General features: G+C 44.4%; 1 protein-coding gene across 1 annotated transcript; it reads right to left on the bottom strand.

Moving 5' to 3' along the window:
• Positions 1-2,479: 2,479 nt before the first annotated feature.
• LOC132474404 (mitochondrial intermediate peptidase-like) lies at positions 2,480-19,676 on the bottom strand. The gene is made up of 18 exons (XM_060075068.1): positions 19,006-19,676; positions 17,890-18,063; positions 17,611-17,699; positions 17,392-17,478; positions 17,187-17,250; positions 16,707-16,889; positions 16,054-16,210; positions 15,770-15,818; positions 15,297-15,357; positions 14,730-14,782; positions 12,801-12,954; positions 12,608-12,685; positions 12,057-12,264; positions 11,207-11,316; positions 10,767-10,841; positions 10,237-10,353; positions 6,315-6,436; positions 2,480-5,439 (listed from the first exon to the last, which is right to left on the bottom strand). The coding sequence occupies exons 1-18, from the start codon at positions 19,162-19,164 to the stop codon at positions 5,301-5,303; spliced, it is 2,079 nt and encodes a 692-aa protein (XP_059931051.1). The 5' UTR covers positions 19,165-19,676; the 3' UTR covers positions 2,480-5,300.
• Positions 19,677-19,900: the final 224 nt, after the last annotated feature.

The following is a 19,900-nucleotide window of genomic DNA, read 5'->3' as shown; positions in this document are numbered from 1 at the left end:
TGAGTACAGCAACAGCCCTGGAGCTCATGCTCTTAACCATTTCAAACATGTCAAGGTGTAAAAAGCAATTACCTCCGCGGAACCTGGAGGCAAACCATCAGTTCCCTGCCTCTATAATTACGCCTTTTGAAGTCAAGGAAGCCTGCCTTTTTTTTTTCTTCTTCTTCTCCCTCTCCCTTTGCTACCGCAGCAGATCCTCACAGGGCAGGAGGCAGGAGGCAGAACGCGGACGATGACAGGCATTCCACTGAGCGGCTCCGGCGTTTCAGCCAGCCACGACGGCACAAGGAGGTGTTTCAAGAACGCAATTCACCATGTCATCCTTTCATAGAAAGAGATGGAACATTTGCATCTCAAAGCTTTTGGAAAAGTGTCTGTTTGAAAAATGCAGTTTTGATGGAATGCCAGCTTGCTTTGGTCTGATAATCGACAGGACCTGGTTAGAACTTTGTTCTTAAAAGTCAATGTGGACACATGCACAAGCTTCTCAATGCGTGATTAGACAGTGTGCCAACATCTGTGTAAGAATTATGTGTAGACTGGTTAGTAGCATTTCAGATTGCTTTTTAGTTTTGGACCAGAGATTATAAAAAGGTACTGCACAAGTGGTCGATGAAAAGTTGAACTTGTGTGAAGCAGATAGGCAAAGTGTGGTTCCCTGATTAAGAGGTTCAATGGTGTCTCTTGGTTTGTCTTGTACTCTGGACCAACGTTTACCTAGGTTGCTAGGTTTCTCTCAACACATGAATCATCCTTTCAGGTATGCGTGCATGAACACTTGCGGTTCTGGCTATATTTATGGCTAGTAAAACAGAGTGAGGTGGATGTGCCTTTAAATTTGCGAGTTGAAAGGATGAGGGATCAAATAAGACAATTATATGTAGCAGAGTTTTCCATTACCTCAGAAATCCAGAAGCCAAAATCCTTTACCGACAGGAAACATAGGTAAATGTAGGTAGTTCTGACATTCTCTGATAACTGAACTACTGAAAGGATGGGTGGACCAAGTGCACAATTTATTTCTACTTCTTTCCATTTACTTGACCGTTATGGTGGCAGACAGTAATGGCAGGGTGTATTATTTTCACTGACAAAATGTTTAACCCCCTGGTTATGCTTGCTAATATATAAAGACCAAATTTGGACAATGATAAATGTTCTCTAAATTTCCTCAGATAAGAAAAACGTTTTGAGATCCCATCTCCCTTTTTAATGTAGTAAAGTAATGTTTTAAAACATTTAAAACTGAAAGTCAAAGTAAAGCATATTCGAATCATCAAGCTTGACATGCATAATATTGATTCTCAAAATGAAGAGGTCTAAACACTCTGGTGTGCAGGGACGAAATCGCAAAAAAGAAGAAAAGAAAGCCCAGTATAGAGGCAATTGACCGCAGCCATTATAGTTTCAAACTAAATAGTATTGTGCATCACCTAATATTGCTGCCACTATCACTAGACTAGCGACTGTTAAACTACTTTGCTAGCTTGCTACGTATTACTTGCTAACATAACTTCACTGATACCTACTACATGAATGTAAATGACCAGTGTTTTTTTAATTGGCCAGATGCACTCAGGCAATATTTGCAGAGCCCAGCACCTGCAGGAGAAAGGACACCTGATCCTTCATGTTCACCTCTCTCTGAACTTTAGTACAGCAAGTACTATTGTTGCCATTAGGAAGTCTAGACGAGTCAAATTCTAATGCTGCGTCAATTGGTGAATAGAAATGCCAGATACAATACATTCTTTGGAGCATTTTTGTATGTGCAATTTATTAGACTTGATCCTTTTTGCTTATTTATTACTAGTTAATTTCAGGTAAAATATTCTTGAGCATCTTTTAATTTATGTATGTAGGTTGTTTATGTATGTATACAAGTTATTTAAAATAATTAAAAAGAAAATGTTCTGAAACTTTTCTGTTTGTTGTCCATGCATCACACATTGTTTAATTGCAACGTAATATAGTAGAGCTGAAAGTGGGTGAAAAAACTGCTAACAAAGTAAAGGTAAATCATCTAGTATGTGTCTTCAGTGATGTTTAGTAAAGTAACGTCAATTAACAGGGCAACGCTCCGCTCGCCATGGGAACCGGGGGGTCAAAACTCAATCTCGTCTAGGGCTACCAAAGGGGGGGGAGAGAGGCCATTTCAGACAAAGGTAGCGAGCTTCGTTTAGCTTTGTCATGTAACGTATCGTCATCATCGCGGTTGCCCGTTTGGGATCAGTCAAAAAAGCGCCTGCGCTGAATCAAACATCATGCTCCTTGCTTGTTGCCCTCTCAGCCTCCCTGCCTTACGCAGAACCAAATCCATCACACCAGAGAGATTTGGCTATGAGGGAGACAATGATACATGGGTGAAACTGCGTTATACCTGACCATAGGCATCTGTCAAAACAAATAACACATTCTAAACTGTTCCATAACCACAGCAGTACAATTAGCGCAACCACCTCCAAAGCACGGATTAGGCCTCAAAAACACACACACACACACACACACACACACACACACACACACACACACACACACACACACACACACACACACACACACACACACACACACACACACACACACACACACACACACACACACACACACACACAGTATTTCTGTACATTATGTGTCCTGAAAATCTCAATAAAACGACTTGTGTGCAAAAGGTCCCGAGCCCTCTTGCAGCAGCAGATCTTTTATCCCCAGGTGTAGGGTCGTGATCCTCCGCCGGAGGAGAGGGGCTATGGGAACAGGCCGGCCAAGTAAAGAGCGCTAATAAGATGGGGGGGGGGGGGGGGTGAGGGCTGTGGCTGCATGGGCACCCGAAGACAGAGGTCCACTCAGTGTATCCGCTGTTGATCGCCTTACACTCTCCTTCTCTTTGCTGCCTTTCTCCCTGGCTCACATTCTCTCTCACTAGCTCACTTTGTTTTGCTCTCCCTCCCCCTCCCCAACCCCCCCCCCACCCCCTTAATTCTGCAGGCTTTTTTGGATTTATTACCAGGGTTACATTCGCCCCACAGTCTTGCCTGGGAAACACCGGGTGGTGGGCGCAGTGCCAGTAGGCGGGTTCCTGGTCAGCCTGGTAAGGTGTGGGTCGCCAACGTGTCCTTCGACAACCTCGGGCCGGAGGAGCCGTCAGAGCAACGCTAAGACCGCTTGATCCACCAGGCTTTGGCGGAGGGGATGTTATGCAACGTCTTGGAAACGCATTTCATAATATTCCAAAGGCTCCTTGTGGTCATTTGGCCTTGGCGGGGACAAGGGTATAAAACTCAATGCCGCATTAACTTCAAGCCCTTTTCCTCATTTCCTCCCAGATATATGAGACAGCTGCTGGTCACTGCTCGACCGACAGGCGAACAATGGTGAAACGCTAAATGCTTCAACACATGTACTCCTGCTTCTTTACGACCGTGGCTCATGCGTTCATGATGATTTGCTTAAATGTGATGTGCAGATGGTGCAATCATACTTCTGAGGTGGCTGGGTGAGAGCCTGCTGCTGAACGGCCCCGGGGGAGGAATTTCTCCAGACAATAAAGCCAAATCCCCGCTATCCTAGAAGAGGAGGCTCCACTCCTGCCTTTAGATCACTGGAGTCAACGCAACCGGCCAATGCCGGACTAATTGGGTTCTTCTCAAGCTGGCTTGGTCTTTTGTCTTACCTGTGATGAAAAAATTGGGCTTCACTAGCTCATTGAAGGTAAAGGCTTGGAGGTTCCACGTTCCGTGTCGACCCAACGCAAGGGGGTTTATGGACCCATTACCTTTACAAGGGCCTGACGTGCGCCTCCCAATTCTAACCTTGCGTCGAGGCGACACAGCAGCAGGGGCTGTGATTGGTCCGCTCACTAAAACCCGACGCAGAACCAAAACAGGTTCACGACTGCGTCGACGCGTCGACTGCGTGCTCCCTGCGTGGCGTGGATGTGGAACCATGACTGAGCCTTAAGACAACGACTCGGTCAACATGCGAGACGCACGGAGTTCAAAGCAAAGGGAGCCTTGCGAATGACGTGGGTCTGTCGGGCCATGGCGGATTGCGCTCTCCTGGCGGCTGTCATCCGAGAGGCCGGGCTAAGCCCGTGCTCGGAGTCGTCACGAGGACAATTCGGAGGAGGAGGAGGAAAGGGAGAAGGTGACCCCCCCAGGGAGAGATTTACAGTACACTACCGGTTGTCACCCGATGCTACTCTTCTCCAACCCTTTCTTCTCCTGCGCCCCTCACTCCCTCGCTCGCTGCGGTTTGTCACGGCGTGCCCGGACATGACTCCCTCACAGAGTAAGAGGCAGCAGGGGGGATGAGAGGAGGAGGTACTGGAGGAGTGGAGTAAAGGATAAGAGGAGGTGCTGGAGGAGGAAATATAGGATAAGAGGAGGTGCAGGAGGAGGAAATATAGGATAAGAGGAGGTGCAGGAGGAGGGAGTAAAGGATAAGAGGAGGTGCTTGAGGAGGGAGTAAAGGATAAGAGGAGGAAGCGCTGGGAGGATGAAGGGATGAGGGGAATCTGGGGCCATGAGGAGGTGACTATTCTTTGCTTTCGGGCTGGCAGACCTTGATAAATCCATAACACAGCTTCTAGGAAACGGCGTCCCCGGGGTATTAAAGTTTAAAGGTCACATAGCATCGCATTTTGAACTCAAGCCATTGCCGGGGAGGGGGAAGGATTTCAGAAAAAAGTGTTGCAGAAAAGAAACTACTAAAAAAAAAACATTTACCAAATAAAAGGAGTACAATTTGACAAAACATGTTGAATCCACCAGGCCTTCCGGATTCACTGGTAGGGGAGGAGCCTACTGCAGCGTGCTGCTCAGGGGCTGTGGTTACGGCAAACCCCCGCAGACAGAGCCTAAGAAGCCTGGTGAGGCGTGCTATAAAGAGGTAAACATGTCCCATTGTGAGGCCCGCAGGACAGAGCGGGCTCAACCACAACAGCAGCAGCTGTGAATACCTGGAAGCATTACGATCTGACTAATGGACTGACTGCCGCCCCAGTCTCTCACAACAAACCATGTGCTTCCCCTCAAGCGCCCTTCAATGACAATGGGGGGGGGGGAAGGATTACTAAAATTGTTAGTTTCGTATTCAGCCCAAATAATACTTTCAATATCTTAACCCTGAAATCAGCACGCTAAGACAGTTGACTGCCATAATCTGCCATCCACAGGCAAATTACTCTTGATGTTGCATGACGCAGGAACACTGTGGCATGCCATTAGACAATAGCATCTGAGGACAACTCATTGACTGGGGTGAGTCCTTATTATGGGATAGATAACCAGAAGGGCCCCCTAAGTGTCGGTGTGGGGAGTAGAGTACAGTACAGCCGACTGAGGCGGGAGTCGGGGAAACTTACCTTCCACCATGAGCATGGGTTCCTTGGCTCCCCCATGAGCCAACATCTCCCTCCGGTAACGCTCACCCATGTCCCTGAAAGAATGCAGAGAGAGAGATGGAGAGATAGAGCAGGGGGGAGAGAGAGAGAAAAGTTGGAAGACCTGATTAAGTTCCATCCACTTTGTAATCTTCCCCCCATCGGTATATTACTCACTTTAACATCCCCCCCCCCCCCCTCCCCGCCCTCACCAACCACCACCAGAACCTCTCACACAGTCGTCAGCGCACACTGGTGACAGAACACAGATCGCGAAACTCAACAGCCAGGGGTACTAAAATAACAATGGGTGGGGAAGGAGGGAGCCAGCCGCTCGCTATAGGGGCTTTGTGAATAAACAAACCCTTTGTGCTGCAGCGTGATAAGGGTGGGCCAGGGCTCTGTGGATGCTGGTGTCTGTCTGCAGATTACAGCAGACACCTGCCAAGCCGGTGTCAGTTTCATATAAATGTTATGTTCAATATCAGCCGGCCACGGCTCTTAGCGGTTGCACTGGGGCGGAAGGCTGCCTGTCAGGGAGCATTGGTCTGATCCTATTGAACATATAGTGTAGTGTACACTTGCAGCCGTGACTAGGAGCATACACTTGCAGCCTAAACTCTGCACCCCTTCCGCATGACACCTTGTATCGTATACCTAGGAGGAATATATTCACATCGGGTCCAAAAGGATAAGACCTAAGAACAAACATCTTAACTCACATTGACATGCAATAGTTACAAAGGAAAACCACATGCCATGCCATGTATGGTAACAAGGTGTTCGATGAAGACTCCTGCAAGATGTTATGAATGTAATATTGAACATGAACAACTTCAATTTGTACAGATTTAATGTTAGAACAATCAGTTCATCTTCGTTCCGTCCCATTTCCTTCTGTAGGAAGAGAAACTGGGTGAAAGCATCATACCTGTTTAAGGGATCCTTTAGGAAACACTGTTTCCAAACCATGGACGCCACGGCCCGGGACATGAGGTAGGAATAATACTTGGCTCCGTAGCCAATCAGATGGCTGAACCGCAGCTGCCATGCCTACAGGAATAAACCAACAAGCCAAAACACTGATATTTAGAAACACACTAAAAAGCACTAAACTATCCAGCAAGTAACCATTGGTTATTTCTTGTTTGTAAGCGGGTGGGCTTTTAGGATAGGACGCCCCATTAAGCTGAATTATGGCTCTCATGAACTGCAAACAACAAAAAGGGGATCGGGCAATTATCCTTTGATACTGCCTGTTACTTTTGTCCAAATAAGACCTGGAATGGTTGGATGAGGCTGTGTGTTGTTTGTGGCGTGTTAAAGGGGTGCCAGCACAGCCATGAGAGGCTTAAGTGTTCCTCTAGTAAGACGGGTTGGCAGAAGGGTGGAGGACGGCTGGTTGGTTTTCGTAGCGAACAAGAAATTGTTAACCTTCAGCGAAAGCAAAAAGTGAGGATGAGTCAAGAGACTCCGTTATAAGTAAGATTAATATTATATTCAACAGACCAATATGAACCTGAAATATTTACAATTCGGCCGAGCGAGAATCCCTTGTGTTTTAGTGTTGAGATTCAATATGAAGCATTTTGGCTTTAGTGAAATACAAAAGGGATAAAGTACGTTGGAATGTATTTATCACGACATGCCTCCACACCACCTTCAGTTGCTTCCCATTGTCATAGTAAACACAGCCTTCCTTCCCCGAGTCTCCATTACAAAAAATGCTTTGAAAATGTGCTTCTAAAAAGGACGAAGATATGGAAACCCCGACATGGCTGAAATTCCCCTTCCCCTTTTGGCTGCCTGAGGGGTTCCTCTCCATAACCGAGAGGATGAGCTCTTTAAAGACGTCGGGAAATTCGGCTGGCAAGCCCTCAAATGGCCCTTAAAGGCACGGCAGCGGCACTCCACTTGATCTACAAGCTTCTATTCTTTCGATTCAATTATACACAAACAGGACTCTTGGTTTGGTACAGTGACACATCTTAGATGAACGCAGTAACATTCAGAGTACTAACACAAACACCTTCGGGAGATGCATAAACCTGGGTGTGTTTATTGGAAAGAAAATAAATGATTCTGAACATTAACGGGCGGCATGTGGCTCAGAAGCTGGAGCGGGTTGGCTGGTAACTGGAAGGTTACTAGTTCAATCCCCGGCTCCTCCTAGCCTAGAGGGTTGAGGTGTCCCTGAGCAAGACGCCGTACCCTAACTGCTCTCGATGAGCTGGCTGTTGGCTTGCATGGTGGACGCAGCCGTCGGTGTGTGAATGTGTGCATGAAACGGTGAATGTTAGGCAATATTGTATGCGCTTTGAGTGGCCACTGGTTAGAAAAGCACTATATAGCTGCAGTCCGTTTACGCACGTTAACGAGGTCCAATGTGTACCGAAAGATTCCCTGTGAAAAGTCTCCACCTTTACGGCTGGGGTTTACTGCTCCAGGTATAAGACGGGTTTGAGAACATTGTTACAGTTGAAGCGCTCCCCCCCCCCTCCCCCAGAAACGACACCCTGAGATCACCAGAGGTAATGGCTCTCTGAAGGCATTTCCCAAGATATGACGCCCCAAAGCACATTGGTGAAGGGTTTCCAGCGGGCTTAACCCTGAGAGTGGCTGGGGGAGGGAGATCACCGCGGTTGGGTCTGCGCTGCGTAATAGGCTTAACATTCAAGAGGTCTGCTTGACGAGGCCCATCTGGGCCCTAAATGACTTTAATAAGGGGAAACGAGACTGACGAGCGGAGCTGCTAGTTCCACAGACACCGACAGTCCAGGGTGACAGAGTTCACTCGCTGAGACAAACCTGCCACTAAAACACTACCCTCAGGTCACCGCTGACACACACACACACACACACACACACACACACACACACACACACACACACACACACACACACACACACACACACACACACACACACACACACACACACACACACACACACACACACACACACACACTTTTTTGTTATTAGGGTATATCCTATCAATTTAAACATTCTGTCATTTTAAGTCAACGTCTTTCTCCCGAATGACATACATTGTTGTTGTTTTTTATAGATATCACTAATGAACAGTAAGAGTCTAGGCAAGATATGTCAAGGATGTCCACAAGTAGACTTCAGATAACGAGCTTCCAACCCAGTACCTTTCGGCTGAGAGTCAAACACCTTAACCACTAGACTGTCCTGCCCCTTGTATACACAACAGATAAACAAAGGTGACCATTGACAAATGGTACGGTGGGCTATGAGTCTATACAAGCCCTGCAGAAAACAATTGTAAAACACAAATGGATCTTTTGGTTTTAAAAAAATCGGTGCACCTCCCATGAAATGATTAAAGTCAACTATTTTAAAGTGATCCTGAGCGGGTCACATGCCAGCTAAGTATGCTTTTGATCCTTGAGTACAAAAGGCAGACAAAGTCAGCGCAGGGCTTTCACTCTGCTCCACTTGATCAGCAGATAAAAGACATTTTTGTTCTCTCCAAAACTGGGCTGGTGGGCCTTTGTTCGCGGCACTAAGGCGCGACACCGGGTTTTCACTGTGGAGCGGGGGGGACCTTTACGTCCTGGGCTGGGGCTACGGCGTATTTTACTTCAAGGAAAGAAAAACAATGAGCCAATGCCAAAATATTTCAATTCTACAAAAGTACAAATTAAAGATTACACCGAATAGTAGTTTTCAGCAGGAATGTCCCTTTGATTCTCCAAATATCGTCTCCCGATACAAGGAGGTCCATGTGGTGCATGTTACCAGCACCTGATTGTCAGTCTGTATGCACACAGGCAGCAGACAGCCATGGTCTATAAACAATCCCCGTCTCCGTGACCACAGTGTTTACACGCCCTGGCTCTCTCTGACCTATTAGCCAATCGCGGGTAAGCCTTTTGAAGGATTCTTGAGCACCATCAAGGTGAGGATGAGTCAAGAGACAAGAGAGAACCCGGAAATACGATGATTTTGTGTAAACACATCTCTTCTGACTCGCTCCGCTCCCATGGCATGTGCGTTTGAGAAGGGTCGTCCGGCATAGTTTAGGAATGTTTACAGAAGGCACTCCGTTAGGAAAGTGATCCGAGTGCGAGGCTTGGCGCGCTCGGACCCCTCTGCAGTGCGAGGCTATGCGTCTGTGAAAACATTCACGTTCGGTCTGAGCGTTTGATGGGAACGGCCGCTACACACAGGAAAGTGTATACCATAAACCCTGTTCCCCAGAGGAGCAGCTACAGCTGAAAGACAGGGTACTACAGGAAGGAGTGGGAAGTTGTCTGTAAAAAGGGGAGGGGGGGAAAAAGGCCATTGCTGGCCCAGCATATCACATATTCCTGATGAAACCAGCATAAATAGAGCTCATGATGAACGCTTTAGGGAGGAGCTTCCTGGCTTAAATACGACCACGCTCAAAACTTGGTGTTGCTTCCTGGCTTTAAAGATGAGGAAGGGGAAAGATGAGGATATATGTCCCCCAGGGACTGCTCAAACAATGCCTCCCTCCTATCAGTCATTGCAGCAGGGCGTATAAAAGCATTTATCCCTTAAATAGTGCTTGGTATAAACAGTAGTCAAATATGGCAAATTACATCAAACAAGCTGAAGAGAGACCTTTTTTTTTATACGGGTGCAATAATATGTAAAAAAGTTTAATCGTAGCCTACAATATACATAGTAGCATAGTTGTCCATATAATTTTTTTGTTTCATAGAGGTCTAAGGCAAACTCTAGCTTTATAGTGATCTACTACATACAATACTGTCTAGTCATTTACCGAGCAAAGATGTATTCATTCATTAAATAATTGGAAGAGCAAGGGAAGGGCCTGAGGTACTTTGAGGACCACGTACCGTGCTGGGTGTGTAGGGCAGCCCATAGAACTGGTGCTGCTTGTCCTTCAGGAGCTCTGTGGTGGAGCGGTTTTGGGGTTCGCCGTGGTAGACCTGGTCCAATGCTGCGTAAAATACCTGCAAAAGGGAAGACGTAAACAACAACATATTTCATCATTAGGAATCAGTTTCATAACTGGGTTCGGTTAAACAGCAACGGCAGCCATTTAGGAGATGGTCGCTAACACTGTACGAAGTCTGTCAATAGTTTAGCTAAATGTACAAGCAATAAGTCTGACTGTGTGCATGCTTGCTACTTCCATTATTCTTTATGGATGGCAACAGTAAATACCTCATGGGCAAAGACTATAATGTTATAATATACATAAAACCCTAAAAAGTCGTAAATACACTTAAAATTAATGCACAGAACCTAATATAACCAACTGAAAAAGATAAAACTAAAATGCAGCCCCACACACATATACACACACACGCACTAAACTGAAACACTTCACTTTGGAAAATGAGTAATAAAGGAGTGACTGTACCTGCAGCTGTATGTCTGCAGCACCACACACCTTTTTGGACTCACACAGGCGGGCCACCATACTTTGAGGCAGGGACTAAGAATGTAAGGAGACCACAGTGAACAGTGAGATAACGTACACACATGCAACACACACCAACAACCTTGCATAGTTGACTTTGCTGTAAATGTGTTTATACATATTGTATAATGTATATATGCATGTGTATATGTGTTTGTAGTACTATATGGTCGATATATGTTTTGATAGATGTGTAAGTGTAGTTAAATTGCTTTGGATTAATCGCTGCTAAATAACCTTAACGTAAACAACAAATCAGATCTTTCAATACCGAAAATATGACTTGAATCTTAGTGTGAATTTAACAAATAAAAACGGTGTCGTCTTTTACAAAGTAAACTGCAGTTCTGAAATATTAGAGCAGATCCACATTGGCCTACCTGTCCAGTTTGATAATGGCGAGCAAACTGGCTAACTACTCTATAGTCGTTGGCAAAGTACTCCATGAGGATGGAGGGGACCTCAGCAAAGTCTGTGGCACATCTGGTTCCTGGAAGAGAAGGGCAGGGTTCCTGTGATATTAGAGAGCAGGGACACACAAATACTCGCACGACAATTCACTATACACAGAGAGCTCAGGGCAAATTAGTCATTGATCGGGGTGGTTTTGAATAACGCTGGGCAAGTCAGAAAAATGTAATCTGAAAAAGGAAGAGTCTCAGGTTTTTATATCATATCACCATTTTGCAGGATTCTGGATAGTGCCATTAGCCAGTGCTTAAGCTCCTAAGCACCCTGGATATAATGGCTTGGGTGTGTCCGTGAACTTTGAGAAGCGATAAAGTCTTAAATGACAGCTGGAGTAGCCAGGGGGGGGACAAACAGACATTGTTAAGACCCGAGGTATAAATTGCATTAACTTTAAATTGTCAAGCTGTATGAAAACAAGCGGATATTTAACCCGCAGCAAACAATATTCCACAGCATCATTCCAAAATGTAACCGAAGAACCGATTGCGAAAAACGACGAACCCGGATCAACTTGCAGAAAATAAAGACTGCAATTACCCCCCTGAAGCAACCGGCAGAGAGGCGGTGTGTTGTGATACACATGTAATATCTGTATCTCACGCGTATGTGGCAGGTGATGCGCGCGTGCATTGTGTCTGGATTACAAACAAACCCCCTAATAGGAGTGAACACACACGCACACACCCACACAAACTTGGCAGGAGTTTGCTGAATCCGGAGGATGACAAGGAACCTGCAGGGACAGGAAGCCAGACCTACCGGTGACATGCTGGTAGCGTGTGCGGCCCAGCATGGAGTGCATGGCGTGGCCCATCTCGTGGAAGAGGTTCTCCATCATGCCCGGCGTGAGCAGTGTGGGGGCGCTCTTGGTGGGATGGGGCAGGCTCAGCATCAGCACCACTACCGGAAGCTGATAATCGCCCGTCGCCTGGCAACGGCGCCCGCCCCGGATGGTGAAGTGGCAGTCCTGTGGCGGGTGGTTGGAATGGATAGTTGGGAGCGCGAGCACTTGTATTCTTCATGGTTTTTCTTGTTTTCTTGCAGTAAATCATTTTGGTTTCCATTGACTTGGTCAGTGGTTAGTTGACATTATTGTAATTAGTTAGCAAACATTATTATCTTAACCTTTCTTGAAAGCTAATGTAAAACAGATGGACTGATCTGCCACAAAAACTAAACTGAATTTAGTTTCCTTCTTCTAGTTAGACCAGGAAAGGTGCGGGGCGCAGGTGGCAGCCAAGTTCTGCTCAGTGCTACGTGTGAGCTCAGCTAAGCAGAGTCATATTCTTCAGGGGTCATAAAGTGTTTACCTGGTGAGGTTTATCTGTGCGGTGAAAGAAATCACAGTAAATGTATCCCAGCAGTCCCTCCGTCTCATGAACCACAGCCTAGGAAACACAGACAGACAGAACCAAAGCCACTCTGCATCAGCGCAAAACTGATTCATCTCCAGTTTGCTTTGAAACACAGAAAAGGGTCCAAAAAATAGCAAGTGTGTGTTACCAGTTTGCGGACGTCTTCGCTCCACACCTCCCCTGCACTGGGCTGATCGGACATGAGGGACACGCCGAAGAGCTGAGAGAACAGGTTGTTCAGGCCCTCCATGCAGGCCCCTAGGGAGAAGTAGGGACTGTACAGGCTGGGCTCGATGTTGAACCTGCAACCACAGATAGGTAGCACAGTAAGGGCACAGTAAGCACAGTAGGGCTGTATACAGCGGTTGTTATTTTTAACATTTGAATGAGCATCTTTAAGGTGATCCCTGGAAAAATCCTGTGCAAAATTATAACTACAAAATTATATTAAATTAAATATCTACTTTAAATCAACTTTAAGTATAGAAGCCAGTGAGGGGGGGAAAGGCCTTGGGGTACTTTTCTTGTGAAGAAAGGGGGTTCATAAGTATGGACCAGATGTGTCAAAGGACTAAAACTTGATACGGTTGCTGTCTGTCTTTAAATCAAACATAATTGGAGCACTCTAGCTGTGTATGGCCTGGGGGACAGTTCATACATCATCTAATCTTGGCAGTAATTAGAGCGCAATGGGGAAGCTCCTTGTGTCTATGCAGGTGATTAATTGTGACGTGTGACTAAGTGACGCGGCCACCCTATTGGAGAACGCAGGACACTGTGGTTCTTGGCATGTTAAGCCGCAGGCTACATTATTCCTCCAGTATTGCGCTCATTGAGTAATTTATATATATATATATATATATATATATATATATATATATAATATAGAGCCAAGTGATGGATTTTGTTGACAGACCTAAATATTAGGCTATACTGCTTTGAGGCAGACTCAACCAAGGAGGCAAACACAAGAGTCAGTTGGTTTTAACGTCTGTGAATAGCAGAGTTCACAAGGCTCAAGCAACAGCCACTTCTGCCAACAAGCCCTACTTTAATTCAGTCACACTTTCTACACTCAGTTCCCCCGGTGAAAGAACAGATGCTGAAATGTACCACACCAAAGGACAAAGGAGAGATTAAAATCAACTTGGGTGTAGGAGCAAATATTTTTTAATTTTAATCAGAAGGTTGAGACAGCATTCAAGACAGCAGCCAAGCTGAGAACAGGCCAAAGGGCTAATGTTAAAAGCAGAAACACACACACACACATACACACACACACACACACACACACACCTGAAAGAAGCTTTAGTTCAGAGGAAGAATGTGAAATGTCTGTGATAATACTTCCCTAAGTCATGGCTTTTATTGGCCCTTGCTGGGCGCTGGTAAGGAAGTTAGCAGTTCATTAATAACAGGCTAAATGTAAAAAGGCGAGGGGAGGGAAAAACATACAGACATGGGGGGACTCTCGATGGAATTCGCCGTTTCTCTTGTTCCATCGTATTTTATGGCGGCTTGGGCCTGATTGATCACCTAAGGTTATAACTTTTACTTTAAAAAGGTCCCTGCAATGCTCCTGGTTCTTGGATCAGATAACCTCATAAATAACCTAAATTAACTGCAAGATACGCAAGAAGGTAAAATAACAATACACACATTCCCAGCGTATGTAGGATGTGCCGATCAACACATTTTAATAAAATGTTTTGATCCAATATACAAATAACATCTATATATAGCTTTTAAGAAAATATTGACTTCCACAAACAAAAAAGATAATGGAAATGTACAACCACGACCCTGACCCAAGTCAAGGGTGGAGGTGAAACTGAAGCTTGACGTTAACCGAAAGCAGCGTTGTGGACGCATGCGACTCCAGAGTCCCATGCTTCTCCAGTAACACCTTTTGTATCATCTGTCACACGAGAAAGAGCGTGGACCCACTAGTGTGCGATCCCTCATTGTGCTGCGGACCCACAATCAGCTTAAACCATAGACATTGCAAATTGAGTTGGCTCCATAAATCACAACCCGAGTAAAAAATGCAAGGGAATGTGATGCCCGAACTGCTCACCTCTCAGCCCGCAAAACGGCACTGAAGTAGGGATGGTCCCAGGCCATTAGCTCCTGTGGGATGGCAGAGATAAGCCTGAGCCTGGAGCATTTCCATATGGATTCAATACATTCAATAACAGAGGAATGACACTTGGTTTCATTTGCTGAGGTGTAGTAGGACCGATCACAATGGCTGGAAATGTATGTAGTTATAAGCAGATGTAGTTGTTTTTTTCTGTGACCGTAGGCAGGTGGCCGGAATATAGCCTAGTGGACTACAGTGGTACTGAACAAAAAAAAGGAACCAATGAATGCATTCACAAAGGCAATAGGGAATGATGCCAAATAAAATAATGGCCTATAACAATATAAAGCTCTACACGGACCTCTTTGCAGCTAGTGATCAGCAGAATAATTACAGATATAGTGCAGACATACATTATTGACCAAACTTGGGAGCCAGTATATAGAGTGATATCGGATGCTTAATCCATCACATGGTCTCTATTCTCGGTTATTGGGGCCGCAGACATATGGCCTGACGGTCAGGCAGGTTGAGGGCTGGCCGAGATGAGAGTATACTCACTGAGTTACGAGGGTTGAGCTTTTTCTTCATGTCCGTCATCATTTTAAAGTCTTTCGCCGTCCTACATGATGAAAGAACCCAAATACAAAGACATGGTTTATTGAAAAGATATCGTCAAAAACTTTTAAACCTTTAACCTTACCTGGCAGCCTCAACAAAAAAGGAGCGTTACCATCTAAATAAGGCGTGGACTAATTAACTAACAATTTGATTATGGGTGTATATGCCTCATAATAGTAACTGATATGTAAGCCCACACACGCACACGCACACACACACACACACACACACAGACACACACACACACACACACAAATATTTAGCAGTATAAAAACGTATTGTTGCTCAATGCAATGTGAGAGAAAGGCAAGTCCTTCTACACCCTCAGCTTTCAAATTCATTGATTTCCTATGAATGCTCTACTCTCTGCGAAATGAGTCTTAGTTGTGATTCAAATAGGGAAAAACAATTACTTGTCTTTAAGCTTGTCCGTAAGAAGCTCAAGGAAGTCCATCACAGCTTCTGCATCAAATTACAAAAGCATAAACTTTGCAGGGTTATCTCCAAGCAACTCAGTCAGTTTTGTACACATTGGATTCACACAGACCACTCAACAAAGTAGTCACAATGAAATTAAACACATGGGTACAGAAAAGTCTAGCAGGTAAGAGGGATCATTATATAATATGTGACTCATACTTCCCTGTATCTAGTTCATATAGTTATACTTGAAAGGGAAAAGAAAGCAGGAACCCACTTGGGCTTTTGGCCATGGTTCCCTTCAGGGCCCTGTGAGCGTACGACTCGTAGCCCACCAGCTTGGCCAGTTTGTTTCTGCATTTCAGCAGCTCCTCCAGGCAATCCAGCATCTGGCCGTTAGGATAGAGGAAGATCCTGTAGGCGATCTCCCGTAGCTGACAGCAGAGGGCGGACAGAACAATTAAATCAACATCCTGCAACAGTGCCTTGCAGTGTGTCCCTTCCTGACGCCGTCAATACATCAGTGATCTATTCATCAGTACACTGAGATGTCTCCATCACGCCTAGCCATTTAGTAAACCGAGAAAAAACTAAATAGTAACTGAAAACAGTAAGTGAACAACAAGCAATGTGTTGATTAGCTATTATATTAGTTTTGCATCACTTTACATTTAAAATAGTTACATTTAATATTAAGACAATTTAAATTGCATGGGACTATGTCAACAAATTCTAAGTGGATGCCAGCACCAGGACTCGTTTTGTGATCAGGATAGGAAAAGCTTGTGCTCCCATTGTTTAAACCTGCTTCTAAAGAGGTAGGCCTATAACCATCTGGTTCATTCTGATTTACTTTTGGAACAAAGGCGCCCCCTGCTGACCAATATGAAGAACTGTCTTATTACCTCAGATGCCAACATACATACATACCAAGTCATCAGGGGAGTCTGCGTGTAACCCTCCAATCTGGATGAAACTGCCCTCTTTTGCAAAGTGCAGATGTAGATGTTCTGGAATTGCAGACTTGGCAATCCGATTGGGCAAGTGAGAGCCCATTAAGAACTGATTATTCAGATCCAGGAGCTTCACATGCAGAGCCACAGCCTCCTTCCTCTGCAGAGCACAAACAGGACAAGTTCAATTTTACTGGAGGTCATTATATATATAGATATATACGTTTTTAAATTCATTACTGTAATTAACAGAGGAATCTGAGAGCTTATTTTTATTTATTCTGGCAGTATCGCGAATTGGTCAGGCGACGGCAGGCTAAGCACATACATAGTCAAAACTTTGAATTGAAATCAGCACTAAAATAGACACCAGATGCAACATGTGTGAAGTATAGTTCAAGGGGACAGCCAAAACAAGCATGGCTGAAGAGACAATATAGATTATGGACCCTCTTACCAGTTTCTCCTCCAGATGAATTCCACTGATCTCAAAATCAAACATGAACAGCTCTGCCACTCGCCTAGGAAAAATACAGATGCTTGATTATTTACTATTGTGGTTTTTACATCTGTTTAATTTTTTTTAAGTGCACGGAATGCATGAATATTATTCAGCACAGAGGGCATCCTCCATAAGACTGTATGTCCACGATTCTGAATACCTTGTGTCATGGTCCAGCTGGTTCAGAATATCAGGGCTGTTGAGCAGATCTTTTAGGCTGGTGCTTAATTCTACATTTGTATTTAACCTGCAAAAAAAAAGCAGCACATTCAAAGCAGGACCCTGATGAAGATTTTGCGCTAGATGTTTGTGTACCCTTACTTAATGGTTTATTCTGGTTGAAAATAACAATCTTGTATTTATATTACAGTAGCCTTACTTTTCTACAACAGTGCCAATCTCTATGCATGTCTTCTCTGCAGCCTCACGGAACAGAGGATCCGGGTGGGCTACCTTAACAAAGTCAGCCTGGTAACACAGAGAAGCACATTTCAAGTCAAGTCAAGTCAATTGTATTGGAATTTGGACATTGGACAAGTCTAAAACAATATGGTGTAATATCCATCCAAAGCAACAACAACACAGTGTCTGCTCCAGGATGTGAGGTTAAAGACATGTTCGGGCAATAAGTGCAGCTGCCATTGTAGCGTGAACTTACAAGGTCAGCCACTTTGCAGAGACCATCGGAGAGCTGGTCAAAGTACTCCACGGTCGCCGCTCCTGGGGGGCTGTGGCATGTCTTGTCCACCAGTAGCTGGGTGTCCTTCAGCGCCCTCTTCGTAGCTACTTCAAAGCCTGCGGGAGAGCTCAACTCTGGCACTCCAAACAAACCCTGACATAAAGCCAAAACAAAAGGTGTCATTTACACTGGGGTCCTGTCCCCGCCACTATTGTAAATTGGACGATCTTGTCTACTCTCTATCCCAAAACTCGATAAGAATTTTCTGAAAGACAGCTTAATGTTGTCAACAGTACTCCTTCAGTTGTTGGTCATATTGTTGGTCATATTGTTGGTCAGTGATAATGGATATTTTCATCGCTGGTCTAGCTGACATGCACTGGTGCCTTCCACAGTAGATGGATGTGATGCATATGGATGACTGTTACTTGTGCAGTGTGCGTGGTTGTTTTCATGCTGATTATGTACGTATTGTTGACTCTGTAGTAGACTATGCTTTTTGAAGTCCCATTATTCCAACTACTCTGACATAATTTTAGGCCATCACATTGCCTAAAATTGCATATTTTGAAGAACATTTATATATATATATATATATATATATATATATATATCTTAGCCCTAATGTCCCAACCACATTTGAACAGAAAGTTAGACCCTTGGTCTAAACACAACACAGCATTAAATCACTGGTGAATATGATGTCAGTAATGAATGATGATGTCATACATTGATAACAATTTTACATAAGTGTACAATGCAATAATAAAGATTAACTAACAAATGTCTAACAGCTTAACTCTATTTATAATTTGATCTTGGTGTTTATGTTAAGGCTGGTCCTGTTAACTTGGGTGTTCATTTATACATTAACTGATTGTTACCTAACTGGTTAACTACCCTTTATATATCCCCCATGAAATGGTTATTAGGGGGTTAATTAATGTTTATTACTGCATTCACTAATGTAGTGAATGGTGAATTATTGTTCCCTTATTGTAAAGTGTTTCCCATACATGTTAATACATTTTTTACATTGCACAACTCAACCCATATCGCACCTGTTTTGTGTGTAACAGTGCTGATACTACATACCACGTTGTCCTGGAACACGTCCAGTCTTCTCTGAGGTTTGCTGTTGAACGCAGCCCCGACAGGGGACCACGTTGTGACCTTCCTCTGAGCCAAGGTCCATACTTGTGCTCGGTGCTTTATGAAACAGTTCAGGCGTTTACACGCCAGCATCTTGAACATGTTGGTTGGGGTTCTTCCTTCAAGTCTGACTTGGGTCTAACGTTGGCTGGTTACGGATACTGCCGCGGACTGGTCGAAATCATGCTAGGCTTGTTCTTCAAATACAAGGACTAGAGTAAAAAACAAACAAAACCAGCCTATATTATACACAGCAGCTACCAAGTACCGTTGTCAACGACCACTGGCGTGGCCTTTTGAATGAATCGGTGCTATAAAGCACAGCAGTCATAGTAGTGGACTAGAGTCCACATCTTTCTTGTTGTCACAAACTGACTATTTAAATCGGCATTTTCCTATGTTTTCAAATACAAGTCGTCCACATATAAGCTAAACGTTGAAAATAATAAAAGCTTTTATTATTAGATAAATACTCTGCAATTAAAATCCATTAGTAAAGGGCTCCCAAAATTGAGCTAAATCATATTTGGAAAAAGTCTATCGAAAGTGCGGATAGTGGGTAAACACGTCGCAGCTACGTCATTGGGAGGCGACCTGGCCTGCTGCAACCTTTTTCATTCTAACTTTATTTTGATATGGCATTAAATGTACAACATTAAAGCATTGATGTGTGTATAAGGAAACACAAAAAGACGCAACAAATTATAAATACAACCGACACTTATATTGCGACAATTCTAAACATTCAATCTCGGTCATGCATAAATGTAATCATTGTTTACAGAGATGTATTGTGAGTTATTATATTAAGTGCTTACGCAGTAAACGTTACATCCCT

This window comes from Gadus macrocephalus, chromosome 16 (genome assembly GCF_031168955.1).
Source record: "Gadus macrocephalus chromosome 16, ASM3116895v1".
In the NCBI taxonomy this organism is placed as follows: Eukaryota; Metazoa; Chordata; class Actinopteri; order Gadiformes; family Gadidae; genus Gadus; species Gadus macrocephalus.
This window is presented reverse-complemented; position numbering and strand designations above follow the sequence as displayed.